This window comes from Orcinus orca, chromosome X (assembly GCF_937001465.1).
Source record: "Orcinus orca chromosome X, mOrcOrc1.1, whole genome shotgun sequence".
NCBI lineage: Eukaryota > Metazoa > Chordata > Mammalia > Artiodactyla > Delphinidae > Orcinus > Orcinus orca.
This window is the reverse complement of record NC_064580.1, coordinates 130,062,865-130,082,617: the sequence shown is the minus strand read 5'-3', so window position 1 is coordinate 130,082,617 and position 19,753 is coordinate 130,062,865. Positions and strand designations below refer to the sequence as shown.

At 39.3% G+C, this 19,753-nt stretch overlaps 2 protein-coding genes across 22 annotated transcripts in view; one reads left to right on the top strand and one right to left on the bottom strand.

Moving 5' to 3' along the window:
- GABRA3 (gamma-aminobutyric acid type A receptor subunit alpha3) overlaps positions 1-19,753 on the top strand; it is a 428,677-nt gene that overhangs the window by 94,559 nt on the left and 314,365 nt on the right. The window contains exon 1 of one of the 3 annotated variants that reach the window (XM_049705029.1): positions 18,172-18,361. The exons of the other annotated variants lie outside the window; for them this stretch is intronic. Coding sequence (XP_049560986.1) covers positions 18,337-18,361 — 25 coding nt within the window. The 5' untranslated portion in view covers positions 18,172-18,336. Of the gene's footprint in view, positions 1-18,171; positions 18,362-19,753 lie in introns of those variants that run through there. 3 annotated transcript variants of the gene reach the window in all.
- The window catches only part of LOC117198203 (paraneoplastic antigen Ma6F-like), a 160,773-nt gene that overhangs the window by 99,088 nt on the left and 41,932 nt on the right, over positions 1-19,753 (bottom strand). The window lies entirely within an intron of this gene.

The following is a 19,753-nucleotide window of genomic DNA, read 5'->3' as shown; positions in this document are numbered from 1 at the left end:
GGTTTTCACCTCCTTCCTTACTGGAGGATGCCATATTTGGCAGTGTCTGACTCGGAGGTGATGTGTTCCCCATTAGCACTTTAACAAGGTGATTTAGCACACAGCTGGGGCTTTCTGGGTTGAAAAGCCAACACAAACAATTGCAAAGATGGATCTTCTGGGATCTAAAAAGTACTTAAAATTAAATCTCTTCTCCCCCATCTCTAACTAGTGGCTCAGGTGGCCTTGTTTCCGTTCTGTGTAGGACCTGAGAAACACAGGGGTTAAAAGTACCTCTGCTTTCTGCAAGAAGCACAGCCAAATGTGTGAGCTCCGCGTTGATGTGGGGAAGGGGCCGCCAGGCTGGACTTGCAGTCTCCAGGGCCACATCTGAGCTGTGGTTGTAAAGCTGTTAAGATCCTTTTTAATAGATAGAGAACTGCTAAAGAAAAAAAAAAGTACAGGTCTAGAGTTGGCACAGTTGGTACCCAAGGCTGTACCTGGGGTCCTGGAGCTGGGGGCACAGAGCCAGGCTGGACACCCAGATCCCCTCCCCCCTCCCCTCCCCTCCCTCCCCCCTCCCTCCCCTCCCTCCCCTCCCCTCCCTCCCCCCTCCCTCCCCTCCCTCCCCTCCCCTCCCTCCCCTCCCCCTCCCCTCCCCCTCCCTCCCCTCCCCCTCCCCTCCCCCCTCTTTGCAACCAGCTTCTTGTCTTTTCTAGCGGAGTTGCTGGAGAGCTGGATGAGAAGTGACAACCATATGTGTAAATTAACTCATTACCAGTAAAATTTGCAACACCCAGTGTAAATTTACCCGGGTTCAAAGTTATTCAGGATAAGGATACAATTAGGCTGAAAACCTGCCTACTGGCAGCTGGATGGAGGAAGAGTGTGGGCAAGGGTTTCACAGAGGCCACAGTTTGCAAATAGGAGAAGAGGCTGAGAGTTAGCAGCCTGCCGGCCTCATTGGTGTTTAGATGAAATTACCGCTGCTGCCAATAGAGATTGACAATTTGAAGAGCTGAAAGTGCCTTGTCTCTTGATTGAATTTATTTATAAACCACATATTTTTGAACATGAGTAGAGGCAGCTGATCAAAAAGACAGACATGATGCATAAACTATGTTGTTTAGCAAAAGTTGAAGTAAATAACATTTGTTATTTTGGTATCTCCTCATCAAACTCTCACCAGAACAATAATTCTGTAGCTCACCCAGAGTGGGACAGACCAATCCAATTATTCAGCTATTGCAAGAGAAGCCTGAGCAAGAGAGATTTGCTGCTATAGCAGTTCCTTTTTCCTGAGGCATTCCCCCTTCAATGGAAGGGGATAAGAAGAGTGAAGGATAAGATGCAGGAAAGGAGTAGGGCAATTGTTGGTCTGTAGCTGGAGGCCTTCATTACCCCAATGAGGGGCAGGTTTGTTGAAGAAAGAGGTCTCTCTATAAAGGTTTTGGTCTAAAGATTAATAGGATGGCTACAACAAAAACTTTATTAAGGACACTCATCAAAAGGTGGATAAGTCAGAGAAAGTGAGAAAAAAAGGGAGGCAGTTTGAGAAGGACATGAATGACTTTCAATAAGGGATTCAGGATGATTTAAAACAAGATTGCAGGTTGAGTAAATAGTAAACTAATAATGGTTTAATATTTACCTAGTTCTAACTAAATGCCAGACACTCTTCTAAATGTTTTGCATGTATTAACTCATTTATCCTTATAATAAGCTCATTAGGTAGGTACTAGTATTATCATTCCCATTTTATAGTTGAAGAAACTATAGGCAAAGAGCAGTTAAATAATTTGTTCAAGGTCAAAATGTTAGTAAGTGGTAGAACCAAAATTTGATGCTAGGAAGTCTGGTTCCAGACCCCAGTCTCTTAACCACTGGTGTTCAAAGTGTAGTTTCTGGACCAGCAGAATCAGCAGCACTTCGGAATTCATTAGAAATGCAAACTCTGAAGCCTTCCCCCAGACCTGCTGACTCAGTGATTCTGGAGTGAAGATCAGCAATTTGATCTAACTGATCTAATTTCTCTCTCTCTCTCTCTCTCTCTCTCTCTCTCTCTCTCTCTCTCTCTCTCTCTCTCTCTCTCTCTCTCTCTCTCTCTCTTTCTTTTTGCTTGGGGTCTTTTTTTCTTGTGAGACCCAGAGCAGAATTTGCTTCTTATAAAATTTCAACACTGTGTGAATAATAGAGAAAATAAAAGTCTCCATTATTCTGTTCCCTCCTCCAATCCCACTTACCAGAGGTTGTGTATTAGTTTTCTATTGCTGCTGTAACAAATGACCACAAATTTAGTGGCTTAAAACAACATACATTTATTATCTTGCAGTTCTAGGGGTCAGAAAGCTGACAAGTTGTAGGCAGGTTGCATTCCTGTCTGGAGGCTCTAGTGGAGAATCTGCTTGCAAGCTCATTCAGGTAGTGGTAGAATTCTGTGCCTTGCAGTACTGAGGTTCTCTTTGCATTGCTGACAGCTGTCTTCCAGGGGCTGCCCTTAGCTCCTAGAAGCCTCTTTCTGGTCCTTTCACATAGCTTCCTACGTCTCAGAACCAGCAACAGGGTGTGAAGTCCTTCTCATGCTACCATCTTTTTGATTCAGCTGGGAAAGTTTCTCCACTTCAAAGACTCATGTACTTAGATTGTGTTTACCCAGATAAACCAGCATGGTCTCTGTATTTTAAGGGCCACATGCTTAATCACATCTGCAAAGCCATTTTTGTTATGTAAGATAACATATTCACAGATACTAGGGATTAAGATGTGAATATTTTGAGGAGGCCATTATTCTGTCTACCACAGTTTACCAGTTTGTTCTGTATACTTCTATTTTATTTCTGTTTCTGCAAATAGGGGTGTGTGTGTATGTATAGATCTACATATTTTCTTCTTTTTGTTTTTCACTAAACAAGGATCTTACCAGACATTTTGTTTCGCAATTGGCTTTTTGTTCACTTAACGGTATATCATAGGCATCTTTCCAAATCATTACATATAGTTCTGCCTCATTCTTTTGAACGGCTGCCTAGTGATCCAGGAGATGGTTACATCACCATTTCCTTAAGCTATTGTCACTAATGGATATGTGAACTGTTTCTACATCAGAACCTGTGGATTTTCTGTGTGGCTCACCCCCTGACTTGTTCTCTCTGATATGTCACCTTATCAGAGAAGTGTTCCCTGGTTGTCCATTCAACAAACAATGGCATCCCTGCTTTCCTCCATCACTCTAGTCCCCTTATCCTGCTTTCTCTTTTATTTGTTATTCATCATTTGATACATACAAAATGCATGCAGGGTAATGCATGCCATGTATATGTCAGTTATGCGTGATTATGAACAAAGCAATAAAGTGAACACAACTATATTTTCCTTCAGAGCACTGATCACCACCTGACATAGTTTTTGTAGTCACCTTCCTTACTGGAATGTAAGACCTGTGTAGACTGTAACTTTGAGTTGTTTACTGCTGTCTCTTCAGTGTCCAGCTCAGTGTCTGGCACATACTAGTTGTTTAGTATTTGTTGAATAAATGAATTTGTGAAGATACATATACATATATATATTTTTTAAATGTGTTTTTATTTTTATTTATTTTTGGCTGCATTGGGTTTTCATTGCTGCGCACGGGCTTTCTCTAGTTGTGGCGAGCGGGGGCTGCTCTTTGTTGCGGTGCGTGGGCTTCTCATTGTGGTGGCTTCTCGTGTTGCAGAGCACGGGCCCTAGCGTGCGCGGGCTTTGGTAGTTGTGGCTCACAGGCTCAGTAGTTGTGGCTTGTGGGCTTCAGTAGTTGTGGCCCGTGGGCTCTAGAGCGCAGGCTCAGTAGTTGTGGGTCACGGGCTTAGTTGCTCCACGGCATGTGGGATCTTCCTGGACCAGGGATTGAACCCGTGTTCCCTGCACTGGCAGGCAGATTCTTAACCACTGGTCACCAGGGAAGTCACTGTGAAGATATATTAGTAGAAGAGCAATTTCTGGGTCAAAGGAATTTCAAACTACCTTTTAAAAGATCACAGTACCATATACTCCCACCAGCAGTGTATTGTCTCCATGTTAATGACTTTTTATATGAGACACTGTTTTTGAAATATGTAGGTTGTTATAAATAAAAATGAATCACAGGATTCTGGCTGTAAAGAATCAGTTTTTTTCTTGCAGAGCATGGTGTAGAAAGCTTGATGATGGAGTTTATCTCTAGCTTGCTTTCCATAATTTGGGAGTAGGAGGGCTTCTTTCTCACAGTGCTTTTTGGCTGGAAGAGAAGGTAGAGAGCAAGGCAGTGGGAGAGAGTCAGTTCCTATCTGTGAAATAAAGGGGTTAAAGGCTAAATGCAATCAGATAAAACGTTCTATACTCACAGAAGTCTTCTCAGACTAGTTATGTAATATTGTAACCTCCATCTCATTTTTTATCAGTTGTATTGAGGCTTCATTTACATAAATAAAATTTATACGTTTTAAGTGTACAGGTTGATGATTTTCTTCGCTTTAAATTTCTCTATGTTTGTCAATCCTCTTTACCTCTAAAGCTACATCTAATTACATCTTTTATTTTGGATCAACATTGTGAAGAAATTTATTCTCACAGAAGAAAGGCTATTTGAAAATCTACTTAGACCAGGTTTTAAAGAGATGCAGTGTAAAAATTCCTAGATTTTATAGTCTTCTCCTTCTGTCTTCTCTCTAACCTTTCTAGAAATGACACTGAATCGCAAAATGTCTGTTGTCACATCTTATTTCTAACTTTTCCTGTTTGTTTTTCAATAATTGTTTAATTCTTTTCATGTGTTTATTGTATAAACCTCTAGTCCTCTTTTCTGAGAGACTAATTTTCTCATTTATCTGGTGATTTCTTTGACAATGAAAACATTATTCAAACCTTGATATGAAGAAAGGGTATTGAATGCAAAAATTGGCAGACCTTGCTAGTGTTTTAAATGGTGTGTGACTCTGAGATACTTTTCTGGATAATTAGGTAGAGGATTGTTTCCTACCAGGAGTACACCCTGTATTTTGTCTTTAACAACTGTACTTTAATGTGAGGAGCTTGATATAGGCAAGACGGACAACTGGACTAGGAGATAGAAGACCTGGCCTATTTGCCACTAGTCCTAGAATTCATAGATTATTTGGATAGTTAAGATATATGACATATAACTGTGATATAAAGCAAAAATGGAAAGCTTTCTAGAAAGTTCTTAGGAAAGTTCAGATGAGGGAGAGATTAATTCCAGCTGTTGGGATCAAGTGAGGTTCCATGGAGAAGTTGCCATCTGAGCTGAAACTTTGTATTTCTTGGAATCTGGACATTTGGAGATGGAGAAACAAGCAATCCAGGCAGAGAATAATGTGGGGAAACAAAGAGGCCAGAAAATATGTGGTATGTATAGAGAGCATTGGGTGATTTTTTTTTCTGGAAAGTGGATTGGGTTGGATGAAGAGCATGAGATGAATATTATCCCACTCTCGCCTTTCCTTGGCTTCTTTTGCTTAGTTGAATCATATTGGTATCTTCAAAACTAACTTGGCTAAATACTGAGAAGCTAATAAAGAAACTGTCAAAATCCAAATGGCCAGATGAAAACATGTTCAACATCATTAGCCATTAGGGAAATGGAACTTAAAACCACAATGAGCTTATTACTACACACAGAATGGCTTAAATGAAAAATAGTGACAACGCCAAATGCTGGTGAGGATGCAGAGAAACTGGATCACTCATACATTGCTGGTGGGATGTAAAATGGTACAGCTACTCTGGAAAACATTTTGGCAATTTCTTTAAAAAAACTAAACATGCAACTACAATATGACTCAGCAATTGCATCTCTGGGCATTTATCCCAGAGCGGTGAAAACTTATGTTCACACAAAAATGTGTACAAGAATATTTATAGCCAAATATTGGAAACAAACATCCATGTGTCCTTCAATGGGTGTATGGTTAACCATTGTGTGGCACATTCATACCATGGAATAAATTCAGCAATGAAAAGCAATACACTATTGATACATGCAACTGCTGGGATGGATCTCAAGGCATTATGCTGAATGAAAAAGGGCAATCTCAAATGGTTACATAATGGATGATTCCATGTATATAAAATGTTTGAAATGAGAAAATTTGAGAGAAAGAAGAGACTAGTGGTTGCTAAGGGCTAGGGATGGGGATAGGAAGGTGAGAAGGAAGTGAAAGAGGTTTTAAAAGGGCAACATAAGGGATCCTTGTGGTGAAGAAATTATTCAGTTTCTTGACTATCATGCTGTGTGCACAGTTGAGTACAGATAAAACAAGCAGTCTGAATAAGTTCAGTGGATTGTATCAATGTCAATATCCTGGTCATGATATTATACTATATTTTTGCAAGATGTTTCCATTGGAGGAAACAGGATAAACTGTTTATTATTTCCTGAAACTGCATTGGAATCTATAATTATATCAACAAAATTTCAGTTAAATAATACCAATGGCACCAGGTTCTTTTTTTTTTCACTTAAAATATTCTATTGTGAAATACTTCAATGAATATTTTTTTTACCTTTTTACAAAATCTCTCTTTACCAAAAAAAGTTTATGTTATATTTGGTTCATAGCTTTGTGAAAGCATGAGTTGATATATTTTTATTAAAAAATAAAACATAACAGATTTGGTTAAGGCCCTTCTAAATCCAGAAGGTATCCTGAATTTGGTTTGTATTATTGCCAGGCATGTTTATATAAACTTACTATGTAAGCAGGCATAATGCATAACATAAAATGAGTTTTGCATATATTCAAACTATATATAAATCATGCCATTTTGCAACTTTCTTGTTTTTCACTGAACATTGGATCTTTGAAATACATCTTCTAAGTTAATACACAGAATGTTGGTATATTCATTTTAATTTTTAATATGACTTTTTTTTTTTTTTGCCGTACGTGGGCCTCTCACCATTATGGCCTCTCCCGCTGCGGAGCACAGGCTCCAGACGCGCAGGCTCAGCGGCCATGGCTCAGGGGCCCAGCCACTCCGTGGCATGTGGGATCCTCCCGGACCAGGGCACGAACCCGTGTCCCCTGCATCGGCAGGCGGACTCTCAACCACTGAGCCACCAGGGAAGCCCCAATTTTTAATATGACTTTTTATGCAATACTTTGTTTTTCCATTTTTCTGTTAATGGATACTTAAATTGCATCCAATATTTTATTTTTACAAATGATGCTGCAGTGAATATTCTTATACAGGTACTCCATTACACATATGTGAATGGTTCTAATCTAAAATATAGTCCTAGAGGAATTGCTTTGTTGAAGGGTATGCACTACTGTTAACTCCTAGTTATTGCCAAATCCAAAATGGTTATACATTTTTATACACCCACCAGTAAGGTATGAGAGCTCCCATTTCTCCATATCCTTGCCAACACTTTGTATTTTCAATCTTTTAGTATTTGCCAATCTGTTGGGGTAACAGGGTATAACTTCATGGTTTCATTTGTCTTCCCCTGATTATTAATGAAGTTGAACTGTTTTTTGTACATTTATCAGGCACTGGTTTTTCCTCTTCCAGAAATGTTCTATCCCCTTTTCTAATTTTCTTCTGGTTGTCTTTAAAAACTTTTTACTTACAGCCATTACATATACATTTTAAATACTAATTCTTGGTTACATGCATTATAAATATCTTCTCCAAACCTGTGGTTTATCTTCCACTATGGTTATAGGTCTTGGCCACATAGAAGATTTAAATTTTAATGCAATGAAATTTATCAATATTTTCAATGTTCTGTTCCAGTTGCTTATCAAGAAATTACTCCTTGTGCTCATAGTGTCTTAAATGGTATGTACTCAGGTTCGGCTTTTCACAGTTATGTCTTTAGTCCACTTGGAGGCCATTTGTACACAGGGCAAGAAGTAGAGATCTAATTTCATTTCTCTCCAGTTTGTTTACTACTTTTCCAGTTTTCCTAGGGCCATTTATTGAATAATCTATTCTCTTCCCACAGATTTGTATGAAATCTCTGTTATAACTCAAGTTTTCGTCATGATGGATCTGCTTCTGTGCTTTTTATTCTCATAAAGTCATCTATTTATCTTTTCTTACATATCATATAATATATATATGATATATATACATATATCACACAATCTTACAGTCTAAATTATGTTAGTAAGACTCATCACCTTTGCCCTAACTGATCTTTACATTTGTTCTTCCTTATATTTACTGACTTGGTTTCAAAGAAATCACTCCTTTTGTGTGTTTTTACTGAAACTGCACTTAATGTTCCAATTTAATTTTAGAGATAATCACTTAATTTATAATATTGTCTCACCACCCATGAACATGATATCTCTCTAAACTTAATATAGTTTATTTTTATCTATTTCAGCCAAAATACCAATGGCACCAGGTTCTTGAACCCAAATTTCTGACCCACAGTAACTAACATCAAGCCTTAAAGGCAGCCACATCTTCATAGTTCCTTTGCCTGGCCTCTACCCTCCTAATTAATTGTCAGGTAGTCAGAGTCATCTCATTTTCCACTTCTGCAAAAGTCCAGAATCTGACACTGTCACCTACTTAGCACGCTCCCACTCAGCTGTGGTTTGTAATTTGAGGGACCTGCCTCGTTCATAGATGATTGAAACAATGGATGGCTATAATTTCCAGGTGCAATTTGATCGCCAGGTGTGGCAGCCATGGAGGTACACTGCTTGGATCTCCTTTCAAGAAATAACTTGCTGTTCATCTGCAAGTTGTACAGTGAGCTGACACTCTCCAGGTGCAGCACCTTTAGGATCTGCTTCAGTGTTTGAGGGGAGGCCATGCGCTTCCCCAGTGGGCATCAGCCAATGACTGAGAATGGTGTATTTACTAGTGCCTGGTCCTTTCTGTCCAATGGGGGTGGCTTCTAATGGTAAATCTTTGCTCCAGATCTCCCCATTGGGTTTGCCAAGATTTTCTCAGATCTACACGTTGACCTGAAACTCTCCTTGCTAAAGCTTGCTTCCTTTCCACTTTCCTTCCACATATGTCAGATCTGCATCACAATCTGAAGGCTCTTCCTGCTTATGCTGCTTTATTCCTTTTTTTGTCTTTCATGCACATTCCTCTTCAGTAAACCTTGTGCACTCCTAAACTTCTCAAGATCTGCTTCCTGGAGACCCAAACTTATATACAATAGAAGTACCTTCAATAAGTCTTCCAGTTAAATGGCCACAGTATAGCAATTCTTTATGTGAACAGTAACTATGACATCCATACTATAAGAATTGTGAACACTCAATAGTAGAACAGTTGTTTTCTCCTGTTGGTGGTTATACTCACTATGGGCAGATGTTGTTGTTACAGTAAAGTTGGCTTAAGGTGATAGGTGACTGGAGTGAAACACAGATAAAGCAAGGAGGTCAGCGGGATTAAAGAGTGGGGAGGAATAGCACAGTTAGAGCATTCACTGGGACACCATTATTGATGTCATAGTTACAACGTCAAAAGTAGAAGACAGGAGGGGAAGAAGAATCTAAGTACTTACATGAGATACCTACTTGTTGGATTGGTTAAATTTTATATTTCTTGAAAATTAAGTGATGTTCTCATTAAGGCCCAAGCTCACAATCAACACAAAGGCTTTTACAAGTTCCCCCTCACTGCTCTAGAAAAAGGTTTTGACTTAAGCTAGTAGCCTCATGGTTGTTTATAAAATCTATACCTTAAAATTATTGCAACGATGTTACAGGCTCTTGATTTTAAAAAATCCAGGAAACCTAGTGGTTCCTGGGCAGCATATACCTATTTAATCAGAAAGTTGTATTTCATATTTTAGAGAAGGCACCCCTACTTGCATACCTCCCCTGCTCTCTCAGGAAAAGGCTCTATTTCGGTTACTTGTTTCCATATGTCAGGTTTTCTGGCATGTCATTCTGATCCTATTGATCACAACTACAATTCATGCTGGCAGAATCTCTGGGCATAGTAGGTCAACTAGAGAAAAGAAAGAATTGTATTTGGTTAAGAGGTTTTTTCTTTGTTCCAGGTGCTGGAGTTGTCACGGTGAATAAGACATCTCTACCCTAATTGAAGCTTATAGGTTAGTGGGAGAGATAGACAAACTATTAGAATTATAATGTTGGAAATTGATAAGTGTGATGAAGAAAAATAGAGCAGGGTAATGGGCTAGAGAGATATAAAGCATTCTGTTTTAGAAAGGACAGCAGAAAAGTTTTCTCTGAGAAGGTGTCATTTGGACAAAGATCTGAATGAAGTGAGAATAAGCCATGAAGATATCTAGGGGAAGAGTGATTCAGACAAAGGAAACAGCAAAGGCAAAGGCCCTGACATAGAAGTTGCTTGATATATATGAAATATATATATGTGTGAAATATAGTAAGGAGAACATGTTTTAAGTGTAATGAAGTCAAGGAAATCAGCAGCAGATGGATACCGTAGGGCTATAGGCCATGGTAAGGATAAGAGTTGTTTCTAAGCATGGCAGTTCCATCATCTATATCACCTTTATCAGTTGGTCATCACGTTTATCAGCATTGTCCATTAGTGCCTGATCCTCTCACCCTAAATTGCCTTTGGATTCTTTAACACACATTTGCTAGGCACCTATTTTGAATATAGCACTGTGCTCATTGTGTTTGGGTATGGACATAAAAAGAGAAATAATACCTAGTCTCTGTCCTCTGATTGTTAGCCGTCTGATGAAGGAATGCAGACACATGCAATATCACCATTTGCCTTTTGTTCACATTAAGGGCCTTGAGAGAAGTATGAGGCACTATGGGAATGCTTTCTGCTAATTTTCTTATTGTAAGGGAGGGATTTCAGCATTAATGCCCCACAAAAATAATTTCTTACATTTTTATAGTGTTAACTGTTTACAGGGCATTTTGCATTATGGTCATAATCCTCCTTACTGAAATGAGCTAACTTTTAAAAACATCTAACAGTGCCTGGTACATAGCAGGTATCTAGTAAATGGTAATTAGCTTTTTCTTCACAACCATCTAAATGTTACTCAGGTTGCTAAGGTTGCTAGGTATGCTCAGTGCTGAAATAACAAGCTTGTTGCCAAATAGCCCATAAATGGCAGAGCAAGGGCTTTGTGTCATGCTCATGTTGTTACAAGAACAGAGACTTGCTTAGGTTACTTCACACATTGGAGGGATGGGATTGTCAATATTGGTGAAGAAATGGGCAAGAATCTCAGTGCAGACACCTGAAATAGCTACATAGTTGGACTTCATGAGGACTGGAAGGAGGTTTGCAGAAACCAAAGATTTTCAAAATCCAGTACAACTCTAGTGAATTATGAGGTGGTGGCAACTTGTTGCAATAGAACTCCAGGGTGGGTGCAGGGCGAGGAGCAAGGTTGGGCATCACCATTGCCTGGCAAAGTGCTTTCCCAAATTACACTTCCAGTAGCTAGAGACACCACCAGAGGTTAATGGCCAAGAGTTGTATGATTGAATTAGATGGATGCTTCCTAATTTTTTCAGATGTATTGAGGTATAATTGCCAAATAAAGTAGTAAAATATTTAAAGTGTACAACGTGATGAACATATACATTGTGAAAGGATACCCCTCACTGAGTTAATTAACACATCCATCACCTCACAGATTTACATTTTTGTTTTGTTTTGTGAGGGCATTTTAAGTTCTACTCTCAGCAAATTTCAATTATACAGTACACTGTTGTCAATTATACTCACCATGTTTTACATTAATTAGATCCTCAGACCTTATTTATCTTATAAGTGAAAGTTTATACCCTTTTACTAACCTATATCTATTCCCCAGCCTCCTAGCCCCTGCCATGGCAATGACTTTTCTACTCAGTTTCTATGAGTTTGACTCCTTTCTTTCTTGCTTTTTTCCTTTGAATTTTACTTTATTTACTTTTTATACAGCAAGTTCTTATAAGTCATCCATTTTATACACATCAGTGTATACATGTCAATCCCAATCTCCCAATTCATCACACCACCACACCCATGCCCCTGCCACTTTCCCTCTTTAGTGTCTATACATTGGTTCTCTACATCTGTGTCTCAATTTCTGTCCTGCAAGACGGTTCATCTGTACCATTTTCCTAGGTTCCACATATATGTGTTGTTATACTATATTTGTTTTTCTCTTTCCTGCTTACTTCACTCTGTATGACAGTCTCTAGATCCATCCATGTCTCAGCAAATGACCCAATTTCGTTATTTTTTATGGCTGAGTAATATTCCATTGTATATATGTACCACATTTCTTTATCCATTCATCTGTCGATGGGCATTTAGGTTGCTTCCATGACCTGGCTATTGTAAATAGTGCTGCAGTGAACATTGGGGTGCATGTGTCTTTTTGAATTGTGGTTTTCTCTGGGTATATGCCCAGTAGTGGGATTGCTGGGTCATATGGTAATTCTATTTTTAGTTTTTTAAGGAACCTCCATACTGTTCTCCATAGTAGCTGTATCAATTTACATTCCCACCAACAGTGAAAGAGGATTCACTTTTCTCCACACCCTCTCTAGCATTTATTCTTTATAGATTTCTTGATGATGGCCATTCTGACAGGTGTGAGGTGATACTTCATTGCACTTTTGCCTTTCTCTAATGGTTAGTGATGTTGAGCATCCTTTCATGTGTTTGTTGGCAATCTGTATCTCTTCTTTGGAGAAATGTCTGTTTAGGTCTTCTGCCCATTTTTGGATTGGGTTGTTTGTTTTTTTCAATATTGAGCTGCATGCACTGCTTGTAAATTTTGGAGGTTAATCCTTTGTCAGTGGCTTCATTTGCAAACATTTTCTCCCATTCTGAGTGTTGTCTTTTTGTCTTGTTTATGGTTTCCTTTGCTGTGCAAAGGCTTTTAAGTTTCATTAGGGCCCATTTGTTTATTTTTGTTTTTATTTCCATTTCTCTAGGAGGTGGGTCAAAAAGGATCTTGCTGTGATTTATGTCATAGAGTGTTCTGGCTATGTTTTCCTCTAAGAGTTTGATAGTGTCTGGCCTTACGTTTAGGTCTTTAATACATTTTGAGTTTACTTTTGTGTATGGTTTTAGGGAGTGTTCTAATTTAATTCTTTTACATGTAGCTGTCCAGTTTTCCCAGCACCACTTACTGAAGAGACTGTCTTTTCTCCATTGTATATTCTTGCCTCCTTTGTCATAGATTAGTTGACCATAGGTGCGTGGGTTTATCTCTGGGCTTTCTATCTTGTTCCATTGATCTATGTTTCTGTTTTTGTGCCAGTACCATATTGTCTTGATTACTGTAGCTTTGTAGTATAGTCTGATGTCAGAGAGTCTTATTCCTCAAGCTCCGTTTTTTTCCCTCAAGACTGCTTTGGCTATTCGGGGTCTTTTTTGTCTCCATACAAATTTTAAGATTTTTTGTTCTAGTTCTGTAAAAAATGCCATTAGTAATTTGATAGGGATTGCATTGAATCTGTAGATTGCTTTGGGTAGTGTACTCATTTTCACAATATTGATTCTTCCAATCCAAGAACATGGTATATATCTCCATCTGTTGGTATCATCTTTAATTACTTTTATCAGTGTCTTATAGTTTTCTGCATACAGATCTTTTGTCTCCCTAGGTAGGTTTATTCCTAGGTATTTTATTCTTTTTGTTGCAATGGTAAATGGGAGTGTTTCCTTAATTTCTCTTTCAGATTTTTCATCATTAGTTTATAGGAATGCAAGAGATGTCTGTGCATTAATTTTGTATCCTGCAACTTTACCAAATTCATTGATTAGCTCTAGTAGTTTTCTGGTGGCATCTTTAGGATTCTCTATGTATACTATCATGTCATCTGCAAACAGTGATAGTTTTACTTCTTCTTTTCCAATTTGTATTCCTTTTATTTCTTTTTCTTTTCTGATTGCCGTGGCTAGGACTTCCAAAGCTATGTTGAATAATAATGGTGAGAGTGGACCTACTTGTCTTGTTCCTGATCTTAGAGGTAATGCTTTCAGTTTTTCACCATTGAGAATGATGTTTGCTGTGGGTTTGTCATACATGGCCTTTATTATGTTGAGGTAGATTCCCTCTATGCCCACTTTCTGGAGAGTTTTATCATAAATCGGTGTTGAATTTTGTCCAAAGCTTTTTCTGCATCTATTGAGATGATCATATGGTTTTATTATTCATATTGTTAATATGGTGTATCACATTGATTGATTTGCATATATTGATGAATTCTTGCATCCCTGGGATAAATCCCACTTGGTCATGGTGTATGATCCTTTTAATGTGCTGTTGGATTCTGTTTGCTAGTATTTTGTTGCGGATTTTTGCATGTATATTCATCAGTGATATTGGTCTGTAGTTTTCTTTTTGTGTAGTGTCTCTGTCTGGTTTTGGTATCAGGGTGATGGTGGCCTCATAGAATGAGTTTGGGAGTGTTCCTTCCTCTGCAATTTTTTGGAAGGGTTTGAGAAAGATGGGTGTTAGCTCTTCTCTAAATGTTTGATAGAATTCACCTGTGAAGCCATCTGGTCCTTGACTTTTGTTTGTTGGAAAATTTTTCATCACAGTTTCAATTTCGTTACTTATGACTCGTCTGTTCATATTTTCTATTTATTCCTGGCTCAGTCTTGGGAGGTTATACCTTTTTAAGAATTTGTCCATTTCTTCCAGGTTGTCCGTTTTATTGGCATAGAATTGCTTGTAGTAGTCTCCGAGGATGCTTTGTGTTTCTGCAGTGTTTGTTGTAACTTCTCCTTTTTCATTTCTAATTTTATTGATTTGAGTCCTCTCCCTCTGTTTCTTGATAAGTATGGCAATTTTGTTTATCTTCTCAAAGAATCAGCTTTTAGTTTTATTGATCTTGGCCATTGTTTTCTTTGTTTCTATTTCAGTTATTTCTGCTCTGATCTTTATGATTTCTTTCCTTCTGCTAAAGTTGTGGGTTTTTTGTTCTTCTTTCTCTATTTGCTTTAGGTTTAAAGTTCGGTTGTTTATTTGAGATTTTTCTTGTTTCTGGATGTAGGCTTGTATAGCTATGAACTTCCCTCTTAGAACTGCTTTTGCCACATCCCATATGTTTTGGATCATCAAATATTTTCTCAGGTCCTTTCTCTCTCTCTTCTCCTTCTGGGGCCCCTATAATGCAAATGTTGTTGTGTTTAATGTTGTCCCAGAAGTCTCTTAGGCTGTCCTCATTTCTTTTTCTTTATTCTGTTCCACAGCAGTGAATTTCACCATTCTGTCTTCCAGGTCACTTATCCGTTCTTCTGCCTCAGTTATTCTGCTATTGATTCCTTCTAGTGTGGTTTTCATTTCAATTATTGTATTTTTCATCTCTGTTTGCTTGTTCTTTAATTCTTCTAGGTCTTTGTTAAACATTTCTTGCATCTTCTCGATCTTTGCCTCCATTGTTTTTCCGAGGTCCTGGATCATCTTCACTATCATTATTCTGAATTCTTTTTCTGGACAGTTGCCTATCTCCACTTCATTTAGTTGTGTTTCTGGGGTTTTATCTTGTTCCTTCATCTGGTTCATAGCCCTCTGCCTTTTCATCTTGTTTATCTTTCTATGAATGTGGATTTTGTTCCACAGGCTGCAGGATTGTAGTTCTTCTTGCTTCTGCTGTCTGCCCTCTGGTGGATGAGGCTCTCTAAGAAGCTTGTGCAAGTTTCCTGATGGGAGGGACTGGTGGTGGGTAGAGCTGGCTGTTGCTCTGGTGGGCAGAGCTCAGTAAAACTTTAATCCACTTGTCTTCTGATGGGTGGGGCTGGGTCCCTTCCCTGTTGGTTGTTTGCCTTGAGGTGACCCATCACTGGAGCCTACCCTGACTCTTTGTTGGGGCTACTGGTGGACTCTGGGAGGGGTCACGCCAAGGAGTACTTCCCAGGATTTCTGCTGCCAGTGTCCTTGTCCTCATGGTGAGACAGAGCCACCCCCTGCCTCTGCAGGAGACCTTCCAACACTAGCAGGTAGGTCTGTTGCAGTCTCTATGGGGTCACTGCTCCTTCCCCTGGGTCCCGATGCGCACACTACTTTGTGTGTGCCCTCCAAGAGTGGAGTCTCTGTTTCCCCCAGTCCTGTTGAAGTCCTGCACTCAAATACTGTTAGCCTTCAAAGTCTGATTCTCTAGGAATTCTTCCTGCCATTGCCGGACCCTCAGGTTCGGAAACCTGACATGGGGCTCAGAACCTTCACTCCAGTGGGTGGACTTCTGTGGTATAAGTGTTCTCCAGTTTGTGGGTCACCCACCCAACATTTATGGGATTTGATTTTATTGTGATTGCGCCCCTCCTACTGTCTCATTGTGGCTTCTCCTTTTTCTTTGGATGTGGGTTATCTTTTATGGTGAGTTCCAGTGTCTTCCTGTCAATGATTGTTCAGCAGTTAGCTGTGATTCCAGTGTTCTCTCAAGATGGAGTGAGAGCACATCCTTCTACCCTGCCATCTTGAACCAATCTCCTTCCTTCCTTCCTTCCTTTCTTTCTTTCTTTCTCTTTCTTTCTTTCTTTCTTTCTTTCTTTCTTTCTTTCTTTCTTTCTTTCTTTCTTTCTTTCTTTCTTTCTTTCTTTCTTTCTTTCTTTCTTTCTTTCTTCCTTCCTTCCTTCCTTCCTTCCTTCCTCCCTCCCTCCCTCCCTCCCTCCCTTCCATATATAAGTGATACCATGCAGTACTTTTCTTTTTCTGCCTGGTTTATTTCACTTAGATGAACCTGGAGTGCATTATACTATGTTGTTGCAAATGGCAGATCTCCTTCTCTTTAAAGGTTGAACAGTGTTTCAGTGTATGTAGATACCACATGTTCTTTATCCACTCATCTGTTGACAGACACTTAGTTTATTTCCATACTTTGGCTATTGTGAATAATGATGCTATGAACATGGGAGTGCAGATATCTCTTCAAGATAATGGTTTTGTTTCCTTTGGATCATATGGTAGTTCTATTTTTAATTTCTTAAGGACCCTCCATACTGTTTTCCATAGTGGCTGTGCCAATTTACATTCCCACCAACAGTCCACAATGGTCCCCTTTTGTCCACTTCCTCACCAACTAACTCCTCATCACCACCAACACTTGTTATCTCTTGTCTTTTTGATAATATACATCCTAACAAGTGTGAGGTGATATCTCTGTGGTTTTCATTTACATTTAACCTATGATTAGTGATGTTGAGCATCTTTTCATGTACCTGTTAGCCATTTGTATGTCTTCTTTGGGAAAATGACTATGTAGGTCCATTGCCCATTTATAAATTGGGTGATTTGTGTTTTTTTGATCTCACCCCAGTGAGCATCTTTAAGGCCATTATTTTCAAATGTAGCAGGAAAATCACTTATCTACATTTCATTAAGGTCTGCTTCTTTAGATTCATCTTGTTTGGCACATATTCCTCTGTTTGTTCATTTTCCTTGACTCTCTGTGTTGTTTTCTGTACATCAGATAAAACAGATACCTCTCCTAGTCTCGACAGAGTGGTCTCGTATAGATGAACCTTGTCAATCTGCCTAGCCTGAGCCCCTGGTTGCCTCTCAAACCCTTGTGATTGTCCAAGCCACCTTCTTTGTTCTTAGTGGCTCACAGTAGTTGGTGTGCCAAGACCCTTCAGTGTCCCAGAGGGGAGGATCGCAGTCAGCACCTAGATTCAGGTTGATTAGAAGCTGGGCCCTCAGGTGGCAGTTGGGAAAGTATGTAGTTAAGACCCTTCCAGGAAGAAACTGGGAGAGGGAGTTTTTGCGTTTTACCTCTGTGTTGAGCCCTGGAGGGATAGCCATGAAGGGGGCCCTCCTTCACCTATTTAAAAACCACTTCAATGCAAGAGGGAGGAGATATGGGGATATATATGTATAGCTGATACACTTTGTTATATAGAAGAAATGAACACACCATTGTAAAGCAATTATACTCCAATAAAAATGTTAAAAAAACAAACAAAAAATAAATAAAAAATAAAAATCACTTCTTTGCTATAGTCCTGTAGGACTTAACGAATGCAAGTCCTGTTGGCTATCAGAGCTAGCTGATTTGGGATCCCACCCCTTAGGCGGCAGCTGCAAAAGGTGGGGTGCCAGATGTGTGTGTAAGCTCTTTCAGTAAGATACTGGTGATTTGGTTTTATCATTTGAGCCACCCAGAAGGAGGAAGAGGCAGGGAAACTTCCCACTGGCTTCCCCAGTCTCTGGGGAGGATTGCAGCCAGCCTGTAGATACATGCTAAAATTAGAAGCCAGACACTCAGATAGCAGCTTGTGAAGTCTGCAGTTAGACCTCTTTCAGGGAAAGACAAGGAGATGGGAATTTTTGTCTGCTCTCTCTGCTGAGCCCTGATGGAATAACCACAGCAATTGTTTGTGTGCTTGTGCTGGTCAAGAACTGCTTCTTTGTTTGCTATGGTATTGTAGGTCTTACGGATGCAAGCACCACTGGCTTTCAGAGGTAGGTGTTTTGGGGGCTAATCCCTTGGGCTAGAGCCATAAAGTTGGGACACTAGATTGTGGTCCAAACCCTTTGCTCCTCAGGGAGAAGCTGGGGGTTGGGGATTCCTTCCCAATTGTATGGAACTGTGTTAGGGTGGGTTTTATGGCAAGAGTGTGCCTCAGGTTTTCCTACCTGATTTGAGGTGAATATTTTCTCATTTGCCGGATATGTAAGAATCGCTCAGCTAGTTTTTGGATTTCTTTTTTTTTTTTAACATCTTTATTGGAGTATAATTGCTTTACAATGGTGTGTTAGTTTCTGCTTTATAACAAAGTAAATCAGTTATACATATACATATGTTCCCGTATCTCTTCCCTCTTGCGTCTCCCACCCACCCTCCCTATCCCACCCCTCTAGGTGGTCACAAAGCACCGAGCTGATCTCCCTGTGCTATGCGGCTGCTTCCCACTAGCTATCTATTTTACATTTGGTAGCGTATATATGTCCATGCCACTCTCTCACTTTGTCACAGCTTACCCTTCTCCCTCCCCATATCCTCAAGTCCATTCACTAGTAGGTCTGTGTCTTTATTCCTGTCTTACCCCTAGGTTCTTCATGACCTTTTTTTTTTTCTCAGATTCCATATATATGTGTTAGCATACAGTATTTTTTTCTCTTTCTGAAATACTTCACTCTGTATGACAGACTCTAGGTCCATCCACCTCACTACAAATAACTCAATTTTGTTTCTTTTTATGGCTGAGTAATATTCCATTGTATATATGTGCCACATCTTCTTTATCCATTGGTCTGTTGATGGACACTTAGGTTGCTTCCATGTCCTGGCTATTGTAAACAGAGCTGCAATGAACATTTTGGTACATGACTCTTTCTGAATTATGGTTTTCTCAGGGTATATGCCCAGTAGTGGGATTGCTGGGTCGTATGGTAGTTCTATTTTTAGTTTTTTAAGGAACCTCCATACTGTTCTCCATAGTGGCTGTATCAATTTACATTCCCTCCAACAGTGCAAGAGGGTTCCCTTTTCTCCACACCCTCTCCAGCATTTATAGTTTGTAGATTTTTTGATGATGGCCATTCTGACTTGTGTGAGATGATATCTCATTGTAGTTTTGATTTGAATTTCTCTAATGATTAATGATGTTGAGCATTCTTTCATGTGTTTGTTGGCAATCTGTATAACTTCTTTGGAGAAATGTCTATTTAGGTCTTCTGCCCATTTTTGGATTGGGTTGTTTGTTTTTTTGATATTGAGCTGCATGAGCTGCTTGTAAATTTTGGAGATTAATCCTTTGTCAGTTTCTTCATTTGCAAATATTTTCTCCCATTCTGAGGGTTGCCTTTTCGTCTTGTTTATGGTTTCCTTTGCTGTGCAAAAGGTTTTAAGTT